The sequence below is a fragment of the Sus scrofa genome, chromosome 2, assembly GCF_054392235.1.
Source record: "Sus scrofa isolate SSC_HxYL_T2T_F1_AM1 chromosome 2, Sscrofa_HxYL_maternal_Yorkshire_Landrace_v2.0, whole genome shotgun sequence".
Classification (NCBI taxonomy): domain Eukaryota; kingdom Metazoa; phylum Chordata; class Mammalia; order Artiodactyla; family Suidae; genus Sus; species Sus scrofa.
This window is the reverse complement of record NC_139384.1, coordinates 91,857,463-91,884,427: the sequence shown is the minus strand read 5'-3', so window position 1 is coordinate 91,884,427 and position 26,965 is coordinate 91,857,463. Positions and strand designations below refer to the sequence as shown.

At 43.1% G+C, this 26,965-nt stretch overlaps 1 protein-coding gene and 1 long non-coding RNA gene across 6 annotated transcripts in view; both read left to right on the top strand.

Annotated features, from left to right (window-relative positions):
- Positions 1-17,048, top strand: part of FAF2 (Fas associated factor family member 2) — a 52,376-nt gene extending 35,328 nt beyond the window's left edge. For 4 of the 5 annotated variants that reach the window (XM_003123660.5, XM_005661467.4, XM_085013785.1 and 1 more), the window contains 6 exons: positions 55-140; positions 235-326; positions 2,968-3,145; positions 4,657-4,828; positions 6,186-6,329; positions 13,795-17,048. In XM_003123660.5, coding sequence (XP_003123708.1) covers positions 55-140; positions 235-326; positions 2,968-3,145; positions 4,657-4,828; positions 6,186-6,329; positions 13,795-13,977 — 855 coding nt within the window. In that variant the 3' untranslated portion in view covers positions 13,978-17,048. Of the gene's footprint in view, positions 1-54; positions 141-234; positions 904-1,277; positions 2,800-2,967; positions 3,146-4,656; positions 4,829-6,185; positions 6,330-13,794 lie in introns of those variants that run through there. The other variant, XR_014838012.1, reaches the window with a different exon arrangement.
- Positions 17,049-18,497: 1,449 nt separating this feature from the next.
- LOC106509473 (uncharacterized) lies at positions 18,498-24,592 on the top strand. The gene is made up of 2 exons (XR_001307045.3): positions 18,498-18,673; positions 22,546-24,592. It is a non-coding gene; the product is annotated as an uncharacterized LOC106509473 (long non-coding RNA).
- Positions 24,593-26,965: the final 2,373 nt, after the last annotated feature.

Sequence of the window (26,965 nt, the reverse complement as noted above, 5' to 3'; positions counted from 1 at the left end):
CTAATTAAAAGTTCAAGTCAGTTATAATAATTAGTAATCTTCTTTTTCTCACAGGCACTCAATGATGCCAAACGGGAACTCCGCTTTCTTTTGGTTTATCTTCATGGAGATGATCACCAGGACTCTGATGAGTTCTGTCGGTAGGTGGAATTTTTTTTTCTCTTTTCTCATCTTATCTGCTGATAGTTTGTAGTAAGCAAGTTCTTCTCATGTCCCTTTCATCCCTTTCCACAGCAACACACTATGTGCACCTGAAGTTATTTCACTAATAAACACGAGAATGCTCTTCTGGGCATGCTCCACAAACAAACCTGAGGGATACAGGGGTAAGTCGTGTTTCTTTTGCCCCATTGAGATGTTTGGGCTATCTTTGGAGTAATCTGGAAAGACATGCCATCTATTGCATGAATATTCTGTGGCAGAGTTGCTACAGATCCTCTCAGCAATCCTGGGAGACGGGGATCGTATTATCTCCACGTTATGGTTTAGGAAACAGTATCAGGCAGTGTAAGTCACTGGCCCACGATTTTATCACACAGTTATTCGCAAGTTTGGAGCAAGCTCAGACATGTCAAACTCTAGCCCATCCATTACAGGTAACTATTGCCACAGCCTGTTTGGTTGGTATTTGTGGTGGTGGCGGTTGTTCTTGGCTCTGCTCACAGCATTGGGAAGTTCCTGGGCCAGAGATTAGATCCAAGCCATAGTCACAACCTAAGCTGCAGCTGTGACAACACCAGATCCTTAACCCATTGTGGTCACACCACAGCAGTGATAATGCTGTATCCTTAACCTGCTGAGCCACCAGGGAATTCCAACTTGCCTTTACTCCTAATAGGCTTTTTACTAAAGAGTTTATTCTTTCATCAGCATTTTTTTTTTCCCATTTTTGGCCGCCCCGTAGCATATGGAGTTCCTGGGCCAGGGATCAGATCCAGGCCACAGTTACAACCTAAGCTGCAGCTGCAGCATCACCAGATCCTTAACCCTTTGGTGCCGGGCCAGAGATCAAACCTGTGTCCCAGCACTCCCAAGACACCACTCATCCCATTGCATCACAGCGGAAACTCTATCAGCAATTTTAACAGAGCTTCTTGGACAATGAGTTTGTTGTTGAGTGCTGATAGGGATTCAGAAACCTCAGATCTTTGCTGACTTTAACTTTTAACTGGAGGTGAATATCTTTAGAAGTCAGTATAAGACATAAAGGCATTCAGTGAAGGAAAATGTACTTGCTTTGCAGCAACTTCTTTTTTTATATATATCCCCACCTGCAGCATATGGAAGTTCCCAGGCTAGGGGTCAAATCAGAGCTGTAGCTGCCAGCCTGCACCACAGCCACAGCAACCCAGGATCCGAGCTGCATCTTCGAACTAAACCATAGCTTACGGCAATGCCGGATCCTTAACCTGCTGAATGAGGCCAGGGACCAAACCTGAAACCTCATGGTTCTTGGTCGGATTATTTCCGCTGTGCCTCAACAGGAACTCCCTGCAGTCGGATTCTTAACCCACTGTGCCATGGCATGAACTCCTCAGCAACTTTTTGAGTCTATACTAGCATATCAGGCATTGCGCTAGATGCTGAGGACTAAAGATGCAGCAAATGTTTTGTCTACATCCTAGAATCTGAATCTTTACTCTTAATTGTTTTTTTAATTGACTTTTTTTTTTTTTGACCGACCCCATGGCATGTGAAAGTTCCTGGGCCAGGGTTTGAACCTCTGCCTCAGTAGTGGCAACACCGGATGCTTCACCACTGAGCCAGCACAGAACTCTCCTAGTTGGTTTTTAAACATCAGATAAGATCCTGCAGTATGTTTTGCCATTCTAATATGATTTTTGGGAGTGAGCGGTGGTGGATAGAAGGAGGTTTTGATAGTGGGTTTTTTTTTTATGTTTTGTTTTTTGTTTTTTGCCCTTTTTTAGGGCCACACCTGCGGCATATGGAAGTTCCCGGTCTAGGGGTCATATCGGAGCTGCAGCTGCTGGCCTATGCCACAGCCATAGCAACACCAGATCCAAGTGGTGTCTGCAGCCTACACCATGGCTCATGGCAGTGCCAGATCCCCAACCCACTGAGCGAGGCCAGGGATTTAATCTGCATCGTTGTGGATACTGGTTGGGTTTGTTTCCACTGTGCCACAACGGGAACTCCTTTTATAGATTTTTATAGAAGCTTAAAAATCTCTTCTTTCAAACTGTTATAAAAAACATAGGCAAAACTCTGTTATGGTAAAATCTTTGTTATTTGGAAGACCAATTTTTAAAACTCCTCTGTAACAGAAAAGCTAGCCCCTTCTTATTGGGGAGGGTGGGTGGGACTTAGGAAAAAGAAGTAAGGAAGGGATTGGATAAGAAGAAAAGAAAAAAGATGAAGAAAAGACAGAAGATGATGGTAGAGATCATCATCAGTAGCATAAGACTGAGACTTGTGGGCTTGACCCCTGACACGGGGAAAAATTATACTAAGCAGTAGCCGGAGTCTTTGTAGGTCCTTTTCCTTTCATCAAACAGATATTGTTCTTAAACTCTGTGGCCTGCCCCAGCATCATCATGACAGCTACACTCAACCAGAAAAGCCTATCCTACTTTAATCAGATTACCTGGGAAATAGGGTCACAAGTGTATAACAACACAAAGATTAAGAAACTAGGAGGGGAGTTTTCTTGTGGTGCAGTGGGTTAAGGATCTGGTGTTGTCACTGCAGCAGCTCAGGTTGCTGCTGTGGCTCAGGTTTGATCCCTGGCCCGGGAACTTCCTCGTTGCTGCAGGTGCAGCTAAAAAGAAAAAGAAAAAAGGAAGAAACTAGGGAGGAAGAAAAGGTAGGCAGAGAAATAAATGACACTAACCTTCTTTCCCAGCTGAGACTAAAGCAGTTCTCTCTTGCTTGTTGTGGAAAGTCTAAGAGTTGATCTGTTTCTTCTCTTAGTCCTGCCCTTGATCTGTTGGGTCTTCTTTCTGTCAGTCTCACAGGCTTTACGAGAAAACACCTATCCATTCCTGGCCATGATTATGCTGAAGGATCGGAGGATGACTGTGGTAGGACGGCTAGAAGGCCTTATCCAGCCTGATGACCTCATTAACCAGCTGACATTTATCATGGATGCAAACCAGACTTACCTAGTGTCAGAACGTCTAGAAAGGTACAGGGGAGTTCCTCCCTAGGACTGAGAGACCAGCTGTAGACTTGGGTACTTTACCTGGGGCTCCACAGATCCTGACTTCTCTGTTAGACAGCTTTAAAAAGCCTTGTCCAGTTAGTGTTAAAATATTCATATTCTTTGAACTAAATAATTCTTCATCAGATCATCTGTTCTTAGAGATGTGATTCAAAATACAGGAATCTGGTGTTTCCATTGTGGCTCAGAAGAAACGAATCTGACTAGCATCCATGAGGACACAGATTCAATCCCTGGCCTAGCTCAATGGGTTAAGGATTTGGCATTGCCATGAGCTATGGCGTAGGTCGCAAACGATACTCAGATCTCCCATTACTGTGGCTATGGCATAGGCCAGCGGCTACAGCTCCGATTCAACCCCTAGCCTGAGAACCTCAGTATGCTGCAGATACATCTCCCTCCAAAAAATAAAAATAAAAAATACTGGAATCTATGCCTAGGAATATATATCCAGTCTTTTTTTTTTTTTTGTCTTTTTTTTGCCATTTCTTTGGGCCGCTCCCGTGGCATATGGAGGTTCCCAGGCTAGGGCTCCAATCGGAGCTGTAGCCCCCGGCCTACGCCAGAGCCACAGCAACTTGGAATCCGAGCCCCGTCTGCAACCTACACTACAGCTCACGGCAACGCCAGATCCTTAATCCACTGAGCAAGGGCAGGGATCGAACCCGCAACCTCATGGTTCCTAGTCGGATTCGTTAACCACTGCGCCACGACAGGAACTCCCCCAGTCATTATTTTTAAAATAGGTGAACATGATATAGGACATGATATTCCTACATAGGTACCCAGTTTTTTGGAGAGAAAACAGGAAATATCCCAAGATGTTAGAGTATTTTCTCTTTGGTTAGTAGAATTCTGAATAAAATTTTACATATTTTTTAAATCTTCTAGAATGTGTGTATGTAGTTTTTTGGTTTTGTGAAAATGACATCTACAAGAAGGAAGTAATCTAAAAAGGTATTTATCTATAAAATATGATCTTGATGGTCTTTTTATTTTATGGTCTCACCCACAGCATATGGAAGTTCCCAGGCCAGGGATCGAGTCTGCGCCACAGCTGCAGCAATGCTAGATCCTCAACCCACTGTGCCAGGCTGGGGGTGGAACCTACACCTCTACACCAACCTGAGCCACTGCAGTTGGATTCTTGAAATCCATTATGCCATAGTGGAAACTCCTTGATCATTGTTTTATAGCAAAATACTGTGTTATTTCTATTAGGATTGAGGGGAAACGATTTGAAAAGTTAAAAGGAGAGGGAAAAGCTTGCTTTTTTTTTTTTTTTTTTTTGCCAAATTGAGGAAAGAGATGGCTCATTCAGATTCTGCATGCTCTGCTTTGGAATATGTTATACTAGTGTGAAATAGTCATCCACCAAGATTGTAAACCTTTTAGCCCCCCAAAATTTCAACATAAGAAAACACAGAGCTTTGTGAGATTTACCTTTTTTCTCTATGCATTTGATCTGTCTGTAGGGAAGAACGGAACCAGACCCAGGTGCTGAGACAGCAACAGGATGAGGCATACTTGGCATCTCTCAGGGCTGACCAGGAGAAAGAGAGAAAGAAGCGGGAGGAGCGAGAGCGAAAACGGCGGAAGGAGGAAGAGGTACAGCAGCAGAAGTTGGCAGAGGAGAGGCGGCGGCGGGTAAGGAACCTGTCTTTACTCCGTGGGACTCCCAGGCTGGTCTTTTCTTAACTGGGGAAGGAAAATAACTAGATGATGGGATTGAGAACAATTCGAATTCTCCATGATATTTTAATATTTACTATGCTTTCACAAAAATGTATTTTTGAATTTTTTTGTAAAAAGTCACAAGTTCCCATTGTGGCTCAGCGGGTTAAGAATCCTACTGGTATCCATGAGGATGCGAGTTCAATCCCTGGCCTCACTCAGTGAGTTAAAGGATCTGGCATTACCATGAGCTGTGGTGTAGGTTGCTGTGGCTGTGGTATAGGCCAGCAGCTGCAGCTCTGATTCAACCCCTAGCCTGGGAATTTCCATATGCTGCAGGTGTGGCCATAAAAAAAAAATTTATTAAAACAAAAAAATGAGGGAGTTCTTGTCATGGTGCAGCAGAAACGAATCTGACTAGGAACCATGAGGTTGCGGGTTTGATCCCTGGCCTCGCTCATTGGTTTAAGGATCTGGCGTTGCCATGAGCTGTGGTGTAGGTCGCAGATGCAGCTCGAATCTGGTTTTGCTGTGGCTGTGGTGTAGGCTGGCGGCTACAACTCCGATTAGACCCTAGCCTGGGACCCTCCATATGCCAAGGGTGCAAGCCCTAGAAAAGACAAAAAAAAAAAAAAAAGTAAAAATCAGGCAAAATTACTAATAGAAATAGTAAGCAGTTAAAAACGCTAATTCACAGCAGTAGTTTTTAAGCATTTATTCTTAGCATTAGCATCAGTGTTAACTCTTGACATTTCATTATCTTGTTTCATTATGTATTGTCACTTGATTATAGACAGTGTCTTTTAGTTATTCCCTGTTTTCAAAGTTATGTACTTTCGTATACTTAATAAATAATACAGTGATGCAGTAGTATGTAGTCAATAAGTATAATTTGAATTAGGGTGTTTCTGACTCTTGCCAAGAAGTATTTCTTCTGATACTGGTCATTGATTTTTCATCTGACTGCCCAATTAACCTACATAATGATGTATTTCTTGTTTCTTTGTTCCTTTTTTTTTTTTTTTTTTGTCTTTTTGCTATTTCTTGGGCCGCTTCCGCGGCATATGGAGGTTCCCAGGCTAGGGGTCAAATCGGAGCTGTAGCCACCGGCCTACGCCAGAGCCACAGCAACGTGGGATCCGAGCCACATCTTCAACCCACACCACAGCTTACGGCAATGCCGGATCGTTAACCCACTGAGCAGGGCCAGGGACCGAACCCGCAACCTCATGGTTCCTAGTCGGATTCGTTAACCACTGCGCCACGGCGGGAACTCCTCTTTGTTCCTTAATTGGAACTGTAGCCTCAACTTTTATTTGTGTCTCTACAGAATTTACAAGAGGAGAAGGAAAGGAAGTTGGAGTGCCTGCCCCCGGAGCCTTCCCCTGATGACCCTGAGAGTGTCAAAATAATTTTCAAACTACCCAATGATTCTCGAGTAGAGAGACGATTCCACTTTTCACAGTCTCTAACAGTAAGGACTGCCTAAGTTGTGTGAAGTGTATATAGAGTTTGGGCTGTAGATTTGGAAACTTTTAAGGACTTTCAAGAATGTCATTGGTATATCTGCTTTTCTTTTTTTTTTTTTTTTTTTGTCTTTTTGTCTTTTTGTCTTTTGTTGTTGTTGTTGTTGCTATTTCTTGGGCCGCTCCCGCGGCATATGGAGGTTCCCAGGCCAGGGGTTGAATCGGAGCTGTAGCCACCGGCCTAGGCCAGAGCCACAGCAACGCGGGATCCGAGCCGCGTCTGCAACCTACACCACAGCTCACGGCAACACCAGATCGTTAACCCACTGAGCAAGGGCAGGGACCGAACCCGCAACCTCATGGTTCCTAGTCGGATTCGTTAACCACTGCGCCACGACGGGAACTCCATATCTGCTTTTCTGATGACTAGGGGAGGAAGGGAGATGGGGCTGAGAGAAGAGTGCACTGAATTATTGTAGGTTCTTTCAGATCTAGCTGCCAACTCAAAGCAGTTATCAAGGTTTCATTTCATCGTGTTTGAGCTCTGCTACAAAGAAAAGGTGCCTTACCAAGAAGTACCACAAAAGACTTGTGTGTTGGAGGTGGAAGGTTCTTCCATGCTGCTTGAGTTGCATTGGCTTCCACACCCACCAGAATCCCTTGCTGTATAGAGAAAATTCTATCTACACTGCCCAAGACACACTGGAAATACACATGCAGGTTGCATGCAGTTATCACTGTTTCTACTCATTTAGCTCGTAAGAAGGGCCACTAAGTGGGGCCACCTTGTATATTTGGTATCCATAGGTAATAGTGTTTGTCATTCCATAGGGATATAGTCAAAAGCAGAGACTTTCAGAGTCTCACAAAATGGGGATCAAATTCTCATTTTTCCAGTGTTAATAAATGTGTTTCCTTGGTCAGTTTACTTAATCTCTAAAGCTTCAGTTTCTTCATCTGTAAAATGGGTATAATAGGCACTCTCTAATAGAATTGTTAGGATCAAGTTCCTATGTAAAGTGCTCAACGTTGTTCCTGGCTCTTGGTAAGCATTCAAATGCTGTTAATTTTGGCGTTTATTATCAAAAGGAAGTTTCTGTTTGAGAATTGGTTTGTCACCTTTCCAAATCTACAACTACAATAGACTCTGCTGTTTCCCTAATCACTTGAAATAATCAGAATAAACTGCATAATAGAAATGTGGATGCTCTGTAGTCAGATGAGGAAGCTAGGTAACACATCGATTATTTCTTCCTGTTTAACTGGAGAACATTGGACAAGTTATAGAATCTTTTATAGGGCCTCAGATATCCCACATGTAAAATGGAAGTATAATCTACTTCTGAAAATGGTAAGTGAAGGTATATCAGACACTGTGCTAGGCACCCTAAGTGGTGTGCAGTTGAGTAAATCATGGTTTAGGAATTTATGGAGGATTCAAAGCGCTAATTCAGATTAGAACATTGTGAGGCATCCCGGTGAGAGAACAGTGGCTTCCTCATTTTATTTCTCTCTCGTTTATACATTGATTTATATGGGAGAAGTTGCTTACATCTCTAGCTTTGGATTTTTTAGTTGAGATAAGATGAATGAGCCACACTTAGGACCTACCACATAAGTAGATGGTTACTAAGTGTTCATTCCTTTCCCTTCGTGAGTTTCATAAATACCGGTTTGCGTATGGATTTTAGCTTGTAGCCGTGTGGGATAACAGTGTCTCTGTAGTACACCATGCTCTTATGGAGCTGTTGCTCCTCAGATTCTCATTACCATTATGTATGGTAAAAAGCCTAACCAGAATTTAGTCTCTTGAGTTTTGGAGGAAAATCCACTGAATAGAATAGACTTGTAATCACAGGGGAACCACCCCATTTGTTAAATATTTAATCCATATAGGCTTTTAAATAGGTTCACACTAAAAGATATTTATTTAATTTGTAAAAATTTTAAAGGGGTACCTGCCATGGCACAGTGGGTTATGGATTTGGCCTTGTCTCTGGTGGTGAGGGTTGGATCCCCTAGCACAGTGGGTTAAGGATCTGGCATTGCCATAGCTATGGCATAGGTTGCAGCTGCAGCTCAGATTCAGTCCCTGGCCCAGGAACTTCCATGTGCAGCTGAAAAGAAAAATGATAATAATAATAAATTTTCAAAATAAACTTCAGGAGTTCCCTCAGAGGCTTAAGGATCCTGCATCATCACTGTTGTGGCTCAGATTTGATCCCTGGCCTGGGAACCTTTGCATACTGTGGGCATGACCAGTAAACAATAAATAAAATAAACTTCAGATGGAGAGAAATGCTTGGTAAATGGGGACAAAACTCAGAGATGGGAAAGAAGTATATGAGGAGGAGAGATGTAGTAGCAGTGCTAGCCTTTCATTTAACTTATAACTAATGAACTACAGTTTTTTGGTGCTCATGTAAACTTTGTGTGATCTTTCTGTGAGCTCTATCCTTTGCAAATATTTTCAGTGAGTGAATGTTCAGTGAAATGCTCAGTTTGCACATGATGCTCAGCTTGTGGTAATGGTTAAGTGCTAGGATGAAAAAAGGATAAACTGTAGAGGAATCTCCAGCACCCATAAGTGAGCAGAGATGTGGCAGCTGATTTTGTCTTAAATGAATGCATATAATAGAGAATCCAGGAGTTCCCATTGTGACTCAGTAGGTTGAGGACCAAACATAGTCTCCATGAGGAGACAGGTTCAATCCCTGGCCTTGCTCAGTGGGTTGAGGATCTGGTGTTGCCACAAGCTGTGGAAGATGCAGCTTCCATTTGATGTTGCCATGGCTGTGGCATAGGCCTCAGCTGCCGCTCAGATTCAGCCCCTAGCTGAGTAACTTCCACATGTCACCAGTGTGGCCCTAAAAAGGGAAATGAAAAGAATCCAGGAGTTCTTTGTGGCATAGTGGGTTAAGCATCCAACATTGTCACTGCAGTGGCTTCGGTCGCTGCTGTGGTATGGGTTCAGTCCCTGGTCTGGGAAGTTCAGCATGGCAAAGGCACAGCCAAAAAAAGGAGAGAGAGAATCCAAATTATACTCAGCCCAGAAATCTTTTCTCTTTTCTTTTTTTTGGCCACTTCCCAGGCCAGGGATAGAACCCATGCCACAAGGAGTGACAATACCAGATCCTTAACCTGCTAGGTCACCAGGAACTTCTGTATGCCACAGGTGTGGCCATAAGAAGGAAAAGAAAAATAGTTTGCATCTACTATCCCCAAACTCCCAGTCCATCCCACTCCCCCTTGGCACCCACAGGTCTTTCTCTGTGTTTGTGAGTCCGTTTCTGTTTTGTAGGTAGGTTCATTTGTGCTGTATTTTAGATTCCACATATAAGTGATATGTCATATGGTATTTGTCTTTTTCTGACTTGCTTCACTTAGTATGTTAATCTCTAGGTTCATCCATGTTGCTGCAAATGGCATTATTTTGATCTCTCTTTTTTGTTGTTTTTTTTTGGTTTGTTTTTTGTTTTTTAGGGCTGAACCCATAGCACATGGAAGTTCCCAGGCTAGGGGTCAAATCAGAGCTGCAGCTGCCAGGCTGCAACACAGCCACAGCGGCGTGGGATCCGAGCCATATCTGCGACCCATACCACAGCTCACGGCAAGGCCGAATCCCCAACCCACTGAACGAAGCCAGGAATCATGGATCCTAGTCAGATTCATAACCGCTGAACCATAAAGGGAACTCCCTATTTTTATCTTTTTTATGGCTGATTAGTATTCCTGTGTGTGTCTGTGTGTATGCGTGTACACAAACACCACATCTTTATCCATTCCTCTGTTGATGGACATTTAAGTTGCTTCCATGTCTTGGTTATTGTGAATAGTGCTCCTGTAAACTAGTGGTGCTTTTTTTTTTGTCCTTTTAGGACTATACCCATGGCTAGGGGTCAAATCAGAGCTCACAACCTATGCCACAGCAATGCAGGATCCAAGCCACGTCTATAACCTACAGCACAGCTCACGGCAACATGACATCCTTAATCCACTGGGTGAGGCCAGGGATTAAACCCTCATTCTCATGGATACTAGTTGGGCTCATTACCACTGAGCCACAATGAGAACTCCACATGTATCTTAGTGAGTTATAGTTTTGTCCAGGTATATGCTCAGGAGTGGGATTCCTGGGTCACATTGTAGTTCTATACTCAGTTTTCTGAGGAACCTCCACACTCTTTTCCATAGTGGTTGTACCAACTTACATTCCCACCAACAATGAGGAGGGTTCCCTCTTCTCCACACCTTCTTCAGCATTTGTTATTTGTAGACTTACTAATGATGGCCATTCTGACTTGTGTGAGGTGGTACCTCATTGTAGTTTTGATTTATATTTCTCTAATAATTAGTGATGTTGAACATTTTTTTTTTCATGTGCCTACTGCTGTATGCCTGTTCTTAATGTGGTATTAAGAGACAGGGAGATAAAGGTGGCCTGTTCCATGATTATTACACATTTTAAGTTTTCCTAATGTTGCCTTACTTCATGTTAAGAATTTATCTGTACCTTGTCAGAGCCAGACCAGGGTGAAGAGGGCATTCCCACAGTGGAGAGATCCATGTGGGTGTCAGATCTCAATCTAAGTTTTTTTTTGTGTGTTATTTTTCCAGTACCATTTTTTTTCCCCACTGTTCAGCATAGTGATCCAGTTACACATACATATATACATTCTTTTTTTTCTCCCATTATTATGCTCTGTCATAAGTAACTAGACATAGTTCTCAATGCTTACACAGCAGGATCTCATTGCTATTCCATTCCAAAAGCAATAGTTTGTACCCATTAACCCCAAGCTCCCAATCCATCCCACTCCCTCCCCCTCCCCGTAGGCAACCACAAGTCTATTCTCCAAGTCCATGATTTTATTCTCTCTGGAAAGGTTCATTTGTGCTATATATTAGATTCCAGATATAAGTGATATCATATGGTATTTGTATTTCTCTTTCTGACTTACTTCACTCAGTATGAGAGTCTCTAGTTCCATCCATGTTGCTGCAAATGGTCAGTCAAGTTTTAAGGTAGGTGAAGTTCCTCATCATGGCTCAGTGGTTAACGAATCCGACTAGGAACCATGAGGTTGCGGGTTCGATCCCTGGCCTTGCTCAGTGGGTTAAGGACCCGGCGTTGCCGTGAGCTGTGGTGTAGGTCGCAGACTCGGCTCAGATCCTGTGTTGCTGTGGCTCTGGCGTAGGCCGGCAGCTACAGTTCCAATTTGACTCCTAGCCTCAGAACCTCCATATGCCAAGGGTGCAGCCCTAGAAAAGACAAAAGAAAAGTAAGTTTTAAGGAAGGTACCCACATGTGGGGGGAGTCCAGTGCCAGTCAGAGCCCAAATTCCCTGGGCTTGAGGGAGTGTTAATGCCAGAACTGGGTAAGGAGAGGGTTGTACATGAAGAAATGAGCATATAGAGTGAGATACAGATAAAGACGTGTGTATGTATGTACACATTTTCTCTAGCTTTCTTCACAACGAGTGCTTGGGAGGATTGACACCCCAATAGTAATGAACATACCTAGCACTTGAATCATGGCTTGTGAATACCATTGTCCATTAAGAACAATCGGGGCTCCTTGGAGAAATGGCTGATTCTAGGGCTGGAGAGACGGGGGGAATACAAGATTAGCCTGGAACACCTTGTGCCCCAAAGCAAGGAATTATTCAAAGAACAATGGAGACTTGTCAGAAAGATACAGAAGCCAGCTTGAGCGGGCTCCTTGGACTCCATCTGAAACAATTTGCGCCTTATAACCTATTGAATAAAATAGGAATTCCGAAGTTCCTGTCGTGGCGCAGTGGTTAACGAATCTGACTAGGAACCATGAGGTCGCAGGTTCGATCCCTGGCCTTGCTCAGTGGGTTAAGGATCCGACGTTGCCGTGAGCTGTAGTGTAGGTTGCAGACGTGGCTGGGATCCCGCGTTGCTGTGGCTCTGGCGTAGGCCGGTGGCCACAGCTCCGATTGGACCCCTAGCCTGGGAATCTCCACATGCCGCAGGAGCGGCCATAGAAAAGGCAAAAAGGCAAAAATAAAATAAAATAAAAAAATAGGAATTCCTAGCTCTATATTAATATAAGTAAAGAAAGTTTGAGGAGCAGAATGTCTTCATAGTTTCAGAACACTTCCCCACAAAATACTCATTAATTACAAAGGAGGAAAGGATAACTTAGAGTGGAGAGGCCTGGCAGGCACCAGTGGTCAAAGTGAACATCATTGGTAATGGAACAAATTGAAATGGTACTGCACTTGAATGGGATGCGTTGAGTACAATGCAGCATTATTTTATTTCCGTAATACTCCTGCCAGAGATCCATAACTGGAATCTAATCATGAGTAGACATTACGTAACTGAGAGACATTCTAGGAGTTCCCTGGTGGCGTAGTGGTTAAGGATCCAGCATTGTCATTGCTGTAACTCAGGTCACTGCTGAGGCGCCAGTTTGACCCCTGGCCCAGGTGCAGCTGAACGAAAACAAAAAGGAGACAGACATACTACAAAATAACTGACCAGTAATCTTTAGAAATGTGTCAAAGTCATGAAAATCAAGAATTCTGAGGATTTTCTAAGTCTTTTTTTTTTTTTTTTTTTTAATCGATTTTCAATGTTCAGATTTTCTAAGCCTTAAAGGAGCAGATTTAGGAGATGTGGTCACTACCAAACGCAACACACAATTGTAAACTGGTTCTTTTTGCCATAAAAGGCAACTGTCGGAGTTCCCATCATGGCTCAGCGGTTAACGAACCCAACTAGCATCCATGAGGACACGGTGCCCTGGCCTCGCTCAGTGGGTTGAGGAGCTGGCATTGCTGTGAGATGTGGTGTAGGTTGCAGATGCAGCTTGGATCTGATGTTGCTTCGGCTGTGGCATAGGCCCATGGCTCCAGCTCCAATTTGACCCCTAGCCTGGGAACCTCCATTTGCTGCAGGTGTGGCCCTAAAAAGGCAAAGAAAGATAAAAATAGAAATAAAGGCAACTGTCAAAACTAGAATGGGTCCTGAATAAAAATGTAATGTATATTATTATAATACTGTAATAATGTGCCACCCTGATTTTGAGGGTTGTATTATGAATGAGCTTGTCATGTCATGCACAAGTATTCTGGGGTGATGGGACATTCAGTTGGTAGCTCACTTAGAACTGGTTTCAAAATAAAAAATTTTGTGTCCCATACTTCCACCTTTTCTGTAACTTGATTATTTCTAACAAAAAATGTTTAGCTTTATATCAGAAGTTTTCAAAGAAGAAACAGGTCAGTTCAGATTAGGACTAGCATTGGGCTATGTAATAAATTTCTTAGAGCTGCCCTATGTATTTGCTCTGTGAAATGGATTGACTTTGAAATGGAATTTCAATGTGATGTAATGACTTCATGTCTCAGTCATCCTGGAAAGAGCTGGAATTTATTTGATTTCATGGTTGTGTGTCTGTCTTTTTCTCACTGCCTTTTTTTTGTATGACCTCTACAGGTAATCCACGACTTCTTATTCTCTTTGAAAGAAAGCCCTGAAAAGTTTCAGATTGAAGCCAATTTTCCCCGGAGGGTGCTGCCCTGCATTCCTTCAGAGGAGTGGCCCAACCCCCCCACACTGCAGGAGGCCGGACTCAGCCACACAGAAGTTCTCTTTGTTCAGGACCTAACAGATGAATGACACTTTTTTTCCTCTCCTCCTCTCCCACCCCAATCCCTAAAAGAAATGGAAAACAAAAAAAAAAAAAAAAAAAAAAGAGAAATTCATATTATTATTATTATAATACAATATTTTTTTTAAAAGACTGCTGCATCCTAAGGAAGGATCAAAAACCATGCTGCCTGCAAGAGTCACCACCTGTGTGTGTGCATGAGGTTAGCAATGAACGTTCCTGCTGGCAAGCCCACCCTTCCCTACTGCCTCTGCACCACGCACCTTCCAACGAAAGGAGACTCTTCACCTCCAACCCAGCCATGTCTCAACTGGGGAAGGGGACATTCCCACTAGTTCTCATTCATTCTTGCTTTTATGGAATATAAAAGTGAAACAAACCTCCATCAACCAGCTACTGCAGCATCTCCCGAAGACTTGCTTCTCCCACCTCTGGAGAAGAGAGGGAAGAGAAGGCACAGAGCAGAGATGTTCCTTTTACTTCCAACAGCTTATGAATAACTTTTAAATTTTTTTCTGTTGCTCTGTAATGACCAAAGGAATGAGGCTGACATAGGTGTATTTTTTTTCCCTTAACATTATTTGATAAAGAGCCAATTCTTAAACCCATGAGTTCATGCCCTGGGCTCCTCCCCACCAGAGTGTAATAAAGGTGCCCTGGGCTGGTTTGTGCTTATTTATGCAATTGTTCCTCTCATGTTCCCAGAGAGGTGGTTCTTTTTGGTCCAACTCTTTCTGTCCTTTCTTTCCATCTATGCACCCCACTTGAAGCAGTGGGAGGAAATCTGGGTTTGTACCCCTGCAAAACCTGTATGTACAGATACACCCATATATGTGGTGTGAAGTCCATGTAGACTCACCTGTACACACAACTGCAGCTTTTCTTTGGAATCTGTACCAGGTGATCATTATGGGGTCTGATCCAAGGGTTAGCAGCTCTTCCTCTTCTGACACATGAATGCTGTTCCTGCCCAGCCCTGAGCTTTCCTGAATCGCCAAGCCTGGTGCCTTTCCAGAGGACTAGCAGGGCCTGTAGTGGAACCACTAGAACCACGTAAGAGTGCCCTGCCTCATTGGGAGTGTGGTGGTGGTGTATTTTAAGGACAAAGAAACTGAGGCCTTGAAGGGAGCCAAGACAGAACTCAGCCTCTTTAAACTGTTGAAGGGCACACTGCAGTTTTTGATGTTGCCACCTGCTGGAGGCAGTTTTTATCCTCTCTATTGCTATGTTGAAGTAATAGGGGTTTTAACCTCCGAATGTCTGTGGTTGACTTTATGGTAATGGGTACATGGGTCAGGCCATGTATCAACAGATGCCAGCGTGAGCTGGCAAGTATTCCAAAGTGTTGTGTAGCTAGACTGGTGCAGACTCATAATACTGCAACCTACTGAAATTAGTGCAGTTCCCTAGGATGCTATGAGGCCAGGGGTTCATATCAAGATAAAGTATAACTTGTTAGATTTGCAGTCTCCAAAGGCTTTCTCTTGCTTAGCTAAAACCTAAGGACCATTCATTGAGGTAGCGGTGATGTGGCTACTATATTCTTTGGCCTTCCGTGGTGGGGTAAAGACCAAGGGGCAGGTTGAAGAGCCTCATGGATATCACCCGGGGAGCCTGAGAATGTCTCAGTGGCCTTGGCACAGGCGTCTACAGCACCATCTCCAGGAAAATTTTGATTCTGCTCCTGGCTGCTTATTACTCTTCCACTGTTTCCTGATGTCACAGGCCAGCCCAGATGAGTGGGAAATAAGTGACTGTTGTCACATCCGGAGTGAATACCAGGATAAACCATGTTCTCCAATCCACCTTGTGTGAAGCCTGCTTCCTGCTGACAACCATGCAGAGAGGAATTCTTAATTGAAAGCCTCCCTCCGTGTCTGGAATTCATAGCTGTTTCCCTGGCAGTACACCGGGGGTATTAAAGACCTTCGCTAGGCTGAGTGTACTGAGTATCTTGCCCACATCTCTGCGAAGTTGTAAATTTTTTTTCTGAAATAATTCCACATTCATCTTATTCTACAATGTGCACTTTATGCCTCCTGCCTTTTGATAACTTGTCCAGTAAAGGAGATGAGCCGCCAGAATGTTTAGAAAAAGTCTGTTCATGTCAGTACAGCTCTTGGGATGGCCTGTCCATTTACTTAAGGTTTCAAGAGGCACCACATGAAGCTCATGCTCCTTCTAGTCCATGTTGAAACAGCCCTGCTTTATTCAGACCCAGTTCCTGTCTCCTTGCAGACCTAGAGCTGCTGCTTAGGTGCCATCTCCTTTCCTCCCCGATAGATGCACATTTTGTCAATGCCAGTACAATCTGTATGTTACTCCCAAGGACCTCTGGGAACTTGATGGGACCTGCAAGTGAGAAAATATTGAGAAGCCCATGATCTGTAAGCATTTGCTCTTGTTTCCAAATCACCACCGGGTTATTTCAGCTGTTTCCAAATGGCAGGTCATCAGCTAAACAAAAACACTTGTTTTCAATTTTGTCCTGCACTCCCAAGACTGAAGTAGATTTGGCTGAATTTCCATAGGAAATGACCAAGAAAAGACATCCAATTGGAGTCAGTTGAATTTCCTCAGCCTCAGTGGGGCCACTTCTGGTCTTTTCCACTTCTGCAGAATTTCCTGCAGCAAATACTTGTTTCTCCTTGTTTGCCTCCACTATGATGTTTGGATAAGAGATGGCCAGTGGAGAATATTTATCTCTTAAAAAAAAAAAAACTAAAAAGAACCTAGAATCTTCAACAGAGCAGTCATTATGAAAATTGCTAATGGTGCCAAGGCCAAGGAAAAGGTTACAGAAAATGACTGTGGGAAGGAGTGATAACCCCCAGAATGCAAAATCAGGCGAGTATTATCTGGTGCTTGAACAAGGAGCTCCACTTTACAACTGGCTTTTTTTAGGACTTTTGAGGGACGCAGCAACAGAATATCCATCCATAAAGGATGCAGTGCCCCAGCTTGTACTGCACCTGAATAGTTATGTGATAATTTACTGAAGAAATCTAGTGTACTTTAAATTTTTTTCATAAAAGTTTACATTGTATTGTAGGTTAACATTAAATGTTTTATAACAAAATTCCTTAAGTTGTGGGTCTTTCTGTCTAGGGGAGATGTGATGTTTTTCTGTCTGGAGGCAAGGTTGGAAAACATTGGGAGGAAGGAACAAGGTATTGCATTGCCAAGAAGCAAGAGAGAATCAGAAGCAAAGAGTAAAATAGACCAGTACTGTGTTCCTGTGAAAAATGGCAACTCAGGGAGTTCCCATTGTGGCGCAGCAGAAACGAATCCGATTAGTATCCATGAGGATGCGGGTTCAATCCCTGGCCTCGCTCAGTGGATTGAGGATCCAGAGTTGCCGTGAGCTGTGTCTCACGCAGATGTGTCTCAGATACTGTGCTGCTATGGCTGTGGTGTAGGCTGGCAGCTGTAGCTTGGATTCAACCCCCTAGCCTGGGAATTTCCGTATGCTGCGGGTTCGGCCCTAAAAAGAAAAAAAAAAAAAAAAAAGGCAGCTCAGGCAGTGTGCTATAAAGTGGAATTTAGATCTGCATTCAAATTGGGGCTCTGTCATTTGTAGCTTTGTGACCCCAGTAAGTTCTTTAGCGCCTGTGAGCTTTAATTTCACCAGCTGTAAATACTAACATCGTTTGCTTCAGAATACGTTTATAGGCTAAATCAGGTAAATGTATATGGAGCACCTGTCACAGAGGTGCCCCTGTGTTTATTCCTCTTTTTCTAAGGAAGTGTATTTTGAAGGTTTTTTGTTTTTATTTTTTATTTTTTTTTTTTTTATTTTTTTTTTTTTTTTTAAATTTATTATTTTATTTTATTTTAGTTTTTGTCTTTTTGCCATTTCTAAGGCCGCTCCCGAGGCATGTGGAGGTTCCCAGGCTCTAGGGGTCGAATTGGAATTGTAGCTGCTGGCCTATACCACAGCAATGCCAGATCCGAGCTGCGTCTACAACCTGCACCACAGCTCATGGCAACGCCGGAGCCTTAACCCACTGAGCGAGGCCAGGGATTGAACTCACAACCTCATGGTTCCCAGTCAGATTCATTAACCACTGAGCCACGATGGAAACTCCTGTTTTTATTTTTTAATGCTAATTTCAGTTTCTTAAGGAATGACTTTTTTCCTACCATGTCCTTGCAAATGAGTGGCTGGAAAAGAGTCACTTTGGATCTGACAGATTTCGGACTATTGGAACTCCCTTCCTAGGGTATCTTTGCTTGTACTTTCCTTTCTAAGAGGAAATTAAGCCTTAGTTCTTTGCCTTTCTCTTTTCCACCATGTTTCCTGGGCAAATAATTCATTTTTGTTAGGGATTCTTGTCACCTTCAGAGTATGTTCTGTTGCTTATCCAAAGTTGTATTTTTTAAATGCACATCTTAAGTGTACATAGAATGTCTTCTCAATCTAGTAAGTCTGCAAGAAGAGTTTACCTTAAGTCAGAATCTACTAAAAATGAACACTTCACAATTGATTGTAAAGCTTATATATAAAGATTTTGCCATCAATTAACAGAGTCACGGAAACTTGCAAACTGATGCTGGATACACCTGGTCTCAAATCCAGGCTTTGGCTGTGATTTTGGCCAACGAACCTCAACTCTCTTCAGTTTCATCGTCTGTAAAATACGGCCAAATGTAGCATTTCCATGAAGATTCAATGAATTGCTGCTGCAGAGTGCCTGGCACACAGTAAGTGTTGGGTAAAAGCCCCTATCACTATTTTTCATTTTGTAGTTTGCCCACTACAAGCAGTTTACCCCCTGTGGATCAAAGGGGAGGGAAATGGGGAGGGGTGGCAGCTTTTGCTTATGGGTAGATAGTGCCCAATGCTTTCTTGACATACTTCCGTCCTTGTGGTTGGAATTCCATGTGCGCTTTTACCCTGATCGAGCCCCGAGCCCCCAGCATCCCTTGTGCCTCTTCTGCCACTTTGATGCACTGTCCTTATGGACAAGCTCCTGAAGCACATACCATTTGCTTGGACTACTTTATCCTGCTCTGGTTGCTATTGACCATTCTCCAGATATTGGCAACGGATACCTTCCTCTCCGAGTGCAACTTCAATGACATCTACATCTGTGAATTCCCTAAAACTCCAGTCCTTCCCATCCTGATTTGCCTCATTTGGCAGCTGAGTAATGTGGGAAAGGCTTTAGAGTCAAATCTGGATTTGAAACTGTTGCTGCTGACTGATCCAGGGCAAGTTTCCTCCTATGTAAACCTGGCAGTACATTCTTGCAAAGTCTGGGTGTTGTTTAAAGGAGCTGATATCTGCAAAGTGCTTGGTGCTGTGCTTGGACACTTAGTTGAATGTTCACATCCTCCCGGCCCCCAACCCCAGCAGTGCCATACTTTCAGCATGGCCTTCACTCAGAACCGCTGCACTCTCAGCACTTAAGAACCAATCCCTCTCACCACAGCTGTTATCGCTTCAACTCCACAGCCTCTGCTCTGCCCTCAAGGCCTTTCTGTTTCTTCCCTGTCTCCATCTCCCTACTGGAATCATCTTGTCTTCATACTTCTCTCCACTACTGACTGTCAAATTCCCAAAGTAAACTGTTTGATTTCTCTCTCTTGCTCCTTCAGCTGCAGAATCCTAGTATGCATCACAGTGGTCTGAGGAGCCCTCGGCGTTGGTGCCCATTCCTTTGACCAAGCTCTAGGAAACCCCACACGTTTCTACCCCACAGGCACTGCTACACTGTCTTAGATCCAAGCCTGCCTGCGTCTTCCTTGCTCCAAGCCCATTATAACAACTCACTTCCTAAGAAAATTGAGGTCTTGTCACAAAATGTCCTCATCTTTATTTCGGCTCAAAATTGTTCTGTGATGTCACCTGCTTCCTCTTTCCTTTCTGCCTTGTGGGTGTATTTTCTTTTAAAAGAGATCATAACTTGCACTGAGGAAAATGCCCAGCTCTTAAATCCACAGCTTGGTAAAATTTTACTTAAGTGTGCACCAAAACCAAGGTGCAGAATACCTCATCACCTCCAGAAAGTTCCCTCGTGCATCTTCCCAGTAAATAAATAGCCTCTCAGAGATGACTAACTATTCTGACTTCTTTCACCATAGAAGTCTATTGTGTCCTTAAATTTCATATAAATGGACTCCTTATGTATGTGTGTATGATTTTATAAGTTTTCATGGTGGGAAACTTCATGACGTTCAAAGAAAAAAAAAATTCATTATACCACACTGTCCAGGGAGGTCCATTGTTAATATTCTGATGTTTATCTTCCCAGAATTTTCATTGCATATAAAAGCCTTTTTAGAAATGGAATAATATTGTAAATACTGTATTATCTTTCACATTCTATATCTTTTGGGGGGGGGGAGCCGCAGTTGCGGCATATGAAGGTTCCCAGGCTAGAGGTCAAATCAGAGCTACAGCTGCTGCCTACACCACAGCCACAGCAACACCAGATCCAAGCTGTATCTGCAACCTCTACCACATCTCATGGCAATGCCAGATCCTTAACCCACTGATCGAGGTCAGGGATCCAACCTGCGTCCTCCTGGATACTAGTCAGAATCATTTCTGCTGAGCAACAGTGGGAATTCCGTCTATATCTTTTTTAATGGCTAAGGAGCATTTCAATGAATGGATGTACCATAAATTGATCAAAAGGTTCTTGTGACACTTAGGTTGTTTAAATTTTTTTTTTTTTTTGCTTTTCTAGATAATAGATTGATAAACATCCCTATAGCTAAATATGCACATCCATGTTTATTTTCTCAGGGAAAAAAAAAAATTCTAGAAGTGAAGTTACTGAGTCAAAAAGGAGTGGAAATTTTTACTTTTTAAAATGTTTGTGTTATCTCCAAATTATAGTCCAGAAAAGTTATTTATACTCCTACCAGCACTGTGTGCTTGGCCCTCCATCTGTGTTAGCATCGCCAGACTTGTACCAACAGATATTCCCCTTTCAACTGCTTGAATCTCTATCTTCCACCAAAAAAATGTTTGGCCTCTCCTCTCTTATAAAACCTTAATCTTGTCTTACCCACAAGCCACCACCCTGTCCCCTTCCCTGCCAAGATAGTTTGCACAACCAACCTCCACTTCTTTCTTAACCCCCTGTCCATTCTACTATCATCTCCACTGACCATCTCTTATGGTCACCCATGACCTCTTAATTGCTATTCTCATTGGACTCTCATGAGACTTTTTGGAATGTAAAAGTGGTCCAGCTGATACTTGACCCAAAGTGAGTGTCTCCTTGTTTCCGTTCCCACAAGTTGAGGGTTAAACAACTCATACTTTATCCCGAGGGCCATGGAAGGACTTTAAACAAGGAAAGCACATCAGATTGGGGTTTTAGAAAACTGATTCTCTCACTGGGAGACAGGATGGGAGGGGTCAAGATGGCAGTGAAGACTAATAAGTGACATGATGGAGTCATGGATCAGGAGTGGGCTGGGGATGGAGAGAGACTAATGAACCTAGCACTACCTAGAAGACACAATGACCAAGACTCAGAAGGTGATTAGAAATGAAGGGTCAAGGAGAGTGAGAAATTAAAAATGATGCCCAGGTTTCTGACAGCTGAATTTAGGAACAAAGAAAGTTGCAGGTGACGTTGGCAGGTGCTATTTCAGTGGAGGAGTACAGTGTCAAAGGCAGAAGTAATGCATGGGAAGTGAAGTGGAAAGACCGAATATGGGCAGCTCTTAAAGTTTGTCAGTAAAATGACGGGGGAAATACAGTAAGCCAGAGAAGAGCCAGGACAGGAAGGGTTATTTGTTCTAAGGTAAGAGAGGTTTCATTACGTTTAAATGCTAAAAGCAATGAGATTTTATTTATTTTTTTAATTTTTTTGGCCACACCCTCAGCCGGTGGAAGTTCCCCAGCTAGGGATGGAACACACACCACAGCAGTGACATAAGCCACAGCTGTGACAACACTGGATCCTCAACCCGATGAGCTACATGGGAACTCCAGAGCTTTTCTTTTAAAAAGGTGCAAAAAAGTATAAAGAAAACTATTATTCACATTCCTACCACCCCAAATCATTAACATTGATATTTTGGCATATTTGCTTCTAGCTTTTAAAAAATATACATACACTTTGGTTAAAATCACCCAAAATGTTTATATATCTGCCAAAATAAATCCATTCATGGTCATCGGATATGGATAATTTCTGGCCGAGCTGGGCCCCAGCTCCAGCCCCTCAGATGACCTGCTTTGGCCTTGAATGCTGACTGGCCGGCCTTGAGCCTCTGCTGTTCAGAGGACTTTCCCAGCATACACTTCTCTATCAGAGAATTCATCTGTGGTCAAAATAACAATGGAGGCCAATGGATGTGTCCCAGCTTCTCAGAACTGCAGAGGTCCAGGGAGTAGACACCATGATACAAAAAATAATTGGTAATGGGAGAGAAAACAGTTAATTTCATTATGCAGGGATACTGGAAAGAGAGGGCAAGGCCTGTGTAAGATCACCTGAACCTGGGGCTGGAGTCAGCTTCCCACAGCAGCTCACCTATTTACTCACTTATTCAGCCATCTATTCAGGAAATACTCACCAGTGCCTGCTGTGTTCTTGCCCCTTTGTTAGGGTCTGGAAGGTGTCAAATGTGATGGTCCTTCGTCTGGTGAGGCAGAGATGTGGGCAACCGGCAGGGTTCACGACAGGTGAGGCATCTGTGTGGTGTGCGATGGAAACCCAGAGCAGAGTGTGGCCCGCTCTGGCTTGAGGGAGGGGACGTATCAAGCTGGGCTTTGGGAATGGAGCACGCTTACCGGGAGGAGGGAATTCAAGGATTTGAGGCAATTTAGTGTGATTCACAGGCCAAGGGAGCAGGGGTCACAAGGCATCTTCCCATCTCTAAGCCTCAGGCCCAACTTTCCTCAGCAGGAACTAGGAAGGTAGGAACAGATTTACAGACAAGAAAACAGATGAAAGATCCCATGAGAGGGAACTCGGCAGCATGATGGGTGCTCACGAAATGTGAGTGATCCTCCAAGCAGAGAAAACAGCACAACAGCAGGGCATGCTGGAAAAACATGGGTACCTGGGGGCGGCAAGAAGGGAGGAGAGAGACTAGATTCTTCCACTGCCTCATGCCCTCCCACAAGGAAGCTGGGGAAGACAACCTGGAAACCCATTCCTTTGACATAGTCTGTTTTTCTCTGAAATGACAAAGGGGGTTTATATCTGGGGTTGAAGTCAGCCTCCACACTCAAAGAAGAGGAGAAGAGGTGTTCCCTTGTGGCACAGTGGGTTAAGTATCCAGCATTGTCACTGCAGCTGCTCAGATTGCTGCTGTGGCTCAGGTTCAATCCCTGACCTGGGAACTTCCACATGCCACAGGCACGACCCAAAAAAAGAGAAGAAAAATTAAAAAAACTCCTTCTGTGGCTGGCAGCCCCCTAAGGACCCCTCTAAGGGACAGAGCCTTCCACTTCCTATTGTATCCAGGGGGTGGCAGTGGGGAGGGGTCCCGTTAGGGTTTTTCAGAAGTGGATTCTCCAACTTGGAGAATGTACAGTGGAGACTACAAAGCTATTCCTGATTCTCTCGTTTTCTACCTGGGCCTGGACTTAGGCCTCTTGGTGCCTCAGTTCCTCTAATAAATATCTCTACTCAGGGTTTTGAGGAGCACATGAAACACTATGGGATCTGGCCCCTACCTTCCTCTCCAGCTTCACCCTGTGCACTTGCCCAAACCCATTTCTTGCCTCTGAGCCTTTGCACATTGTTTCCTCCCTCTGGAGGAACTCCTGACCAGCTCCTTCTCATCACTCAGGTCTCACTAATCTCAATGTTGCCTCCTCTGTAAGACCACCCCTACCCTATATCAGGATGCACCCCGCCTCTGTATTCTCCTTCACTGCCCTTGTTATAACTTGAAACTGTTGTTTACTTGTATACTTTCTGTCCCTCTTTCTGGAACACCAGCTTCCTGAAGGCAGGAAATTTGTTTCATTCACTGGAGTTTTCCCAAGACAGTGCCTGGCTTTGGAGAGAAGCATTCAGCCAATTTATGGAACAACTAGCCAAGCACCCCACCAGGCCTTGAGGACCCCATGGCGACTAATCTGCCTTTATGGGGTGTCTAGGTTGTTACACCCTCTGCGCCCAGAGAACTCTGAATGTTCTACCTGTTAGCATATGGGCTGAGCTCAGATACTGAGGTCAAAAGTCATGAGAAAGCATTGAATCCTGGAGCTCCACCCTCCTCCCTCCAAGGACAACTTGTAGTGTGGCAGATAGTGCCAGTTATACCAACTGTTATTAAAATAAAAACTCGCTTTACTGCCAATTCATTCCAGACACTGTTGTGTTGGTTTCAGGCAGAGTTTTGATAGAAAAGAGATAACCAAACCAGAATGACCTCCTATTCCGCCCCACCACCATACTTTAAGTAACAGAAGTGCAATTCAGGAGTTCCTGTTGTGGCTCAGCAGTAATGAACCTGACTAGGATCCATGAGGATGCATGTTCGATCCCTGGCCTTCCTCACTGGGTTAAGGATCCTGCATTGCCGAGAGCTATTGTGTAGATTGCAGATGACGCTTGGATCTGGCATTGCTGTGGCTGTGGGGTAGGCTGGCAGCTGTAGCTCCTATTTAATCCCTAGTCTGGGAATCTCCATATGCCGCAGGTGTGGCCTTAAAAAGACAAAAATAATAATAATAATAATAATAAAAAAGAGTGGCCAATATGCCCACTCTGGGCTTTTTATTCTTGTCATGATTTACCCAGGATTTAAGAGGGAGGCAGATGCTGGGGTGGCTAAGCCAACTGTTTTGAGATCAATGACTCTAGATTTGTAAGCAATCAATGGACAGGAACAAAGTGGAAGGTATGGGCTCTGATTGGGATGAGCTGGAACATCGTTCAGATGTTCACCAACCTATGGCACAGGGCTTAACTTTAGGGATGGGTCTTCACTGGCTTATTTATAATCGACTGTATCAACACTAATATTTTAAACAATGTTCTAAAATATAAAAGAGAAATTGCCAAACTGTATTCCAGAGCACCTATACTATTTACCCTTCCCACCGACAATTTCTCTACATCCTTACCAGAATTTGACATTGTCCCTATTATTTTAGTTGTTTTAAGATGTATAATAATCTTATTGTGGTTTAATTTGCATTTCCCTAACGGCGAACAGTGTTGAATGCAATAAATACCCTCTTTGCTAAAATGTATGTTGATATCTTTTGCCCATGTTCTAATTGGATTGTTTTTCATTGAGTTTCATGAGTTTTTATGTAGCTGACATGAGTCCTTTGTCAGATATGTGACTTGGAAACCAAGTTTTTAATTTTTGATGAGGTTCAAGTTATCAACTTATTTTTATATTGCTTTTCATTTATTTTATTTATTTACTTTTTTGCTTTTTAGGGCTGCACCCGCAGCATATGGAGCTTCCCAGGCTGGGGTCAAATCAGAGCTACAGCTGCAGGCCTACGCCACAGCCACTGCAACATGGGATCTGAGCCTTGGCTGCAACATACACCACAGCTCGTGGCAACGCCAAATCCTTAACCCAGTGAGCGAGGCCAGGGATTGAACCTGCAACCTCGTGGTTACTAGTCGGATTCATTTCCGCCGTGCCATGAAGGGAACTCCTCAAGTTATCGACTTTTTCCTTGATGGACTGTGTTTTTGGTGTCATATCTAAGAAGTCTTCACATAGCCTTAGATCCTAGTGAAGATTTTCGTTCGTTTTCTTCTAAACATTTTCTAGTTTTATGTTTTACCTTTACATTTATGATCCATTTAGAGTTCACTTTTGTTTAAACTGTGAGGCTTAGGTCAATTTTTTTTTTTTTGCTTATGAATGTGCAATTACTCCAATATTATTTGTTGAAAAAACTATTCATCAAACATTTTAAAAATTAGTTGTACTTGTATCGGGTCTGTTTCTGGATTCTTTAATCTATTCCATTGATTTATCTATCTATCTATCCCTTTCCTGATAAAACATCTTGATTAATGCATCTCTACAGGGAAGTCTTACAATCAGGTACAGTGATTTTTCTCACTTTGTTCTTGTTTTTCAAAACTGTCTTAGCTATTCTGGCTTGCCTTTTCATATAAATTTTAAAATAAGCATGTCTATATGTATTAAAAAAAGACTTGGAGTTCCCGTCGTGGCGCAGCGGAAATAAATTCGACTAGGAATCTTGAAGTTGTGGGTTCGATCCCTGGCCTTGCTCAGTGGGCTAAGGATCCGGTGTTGCCGTGAGCTGTGGTGTAGTTCGCAGAGAGGGCTCAGATCTGGCATTGCCGTGGCTCTGGCATAGGCTGGCTGCTATAGCTTCGATTAGACACCCAGCCTGGGAACTTCCATATGCCACGGGTGTCGCCCTAAAAAAAAAAAAAAAAGACTTTACTGGATTTTGATAGGAATTGTATTAAACCTAGAGAACAATTTGGGAAGAAATGACAACTCACTATGCTGAGTCTTCCAATCCAAGAACATGACATGTTTATTTATGTAGGTCTTTGTCTATTTTACTTGTAGTTTTCAACATACAAGTCATGCTTTGTTAGATTTATATGTGTATAATTTAAGTGATTGTAAATAGTATCATCAGGTTTTTAATTTTGATTTCCATGTGTTCATTACTCATATACAGTAATACAATTAATTTTTGTATATTGATCTTTTATCCTATGACCTGATAAACTCAATTCTAGCGATTTGTAGATTTCTTGGTGTTTTCTACATGTATCTTCATCATATCATCTGCAAATAGGTTTAGTTTTATTTCTTCTTTTCAATCTACATTCCTAATTTTATTTCCTTTTTCTTGTTTTATTGTGCTGGCTAGGACTTCCAGTACAATGGTGAATAGAAGCGGTGAAAGCTGTTATCCTTGCCTTGTCCTGATCTCAGGGTGGGTAAGCATCCAGTCTTTCTTAGCGAGGATGACATTAGCTGAAGGTTTTTGTGCGAATGACCTTGTCAAGTTTTATCATGAATGAATGTTGAATTTTGGCCAATAATTTTTTT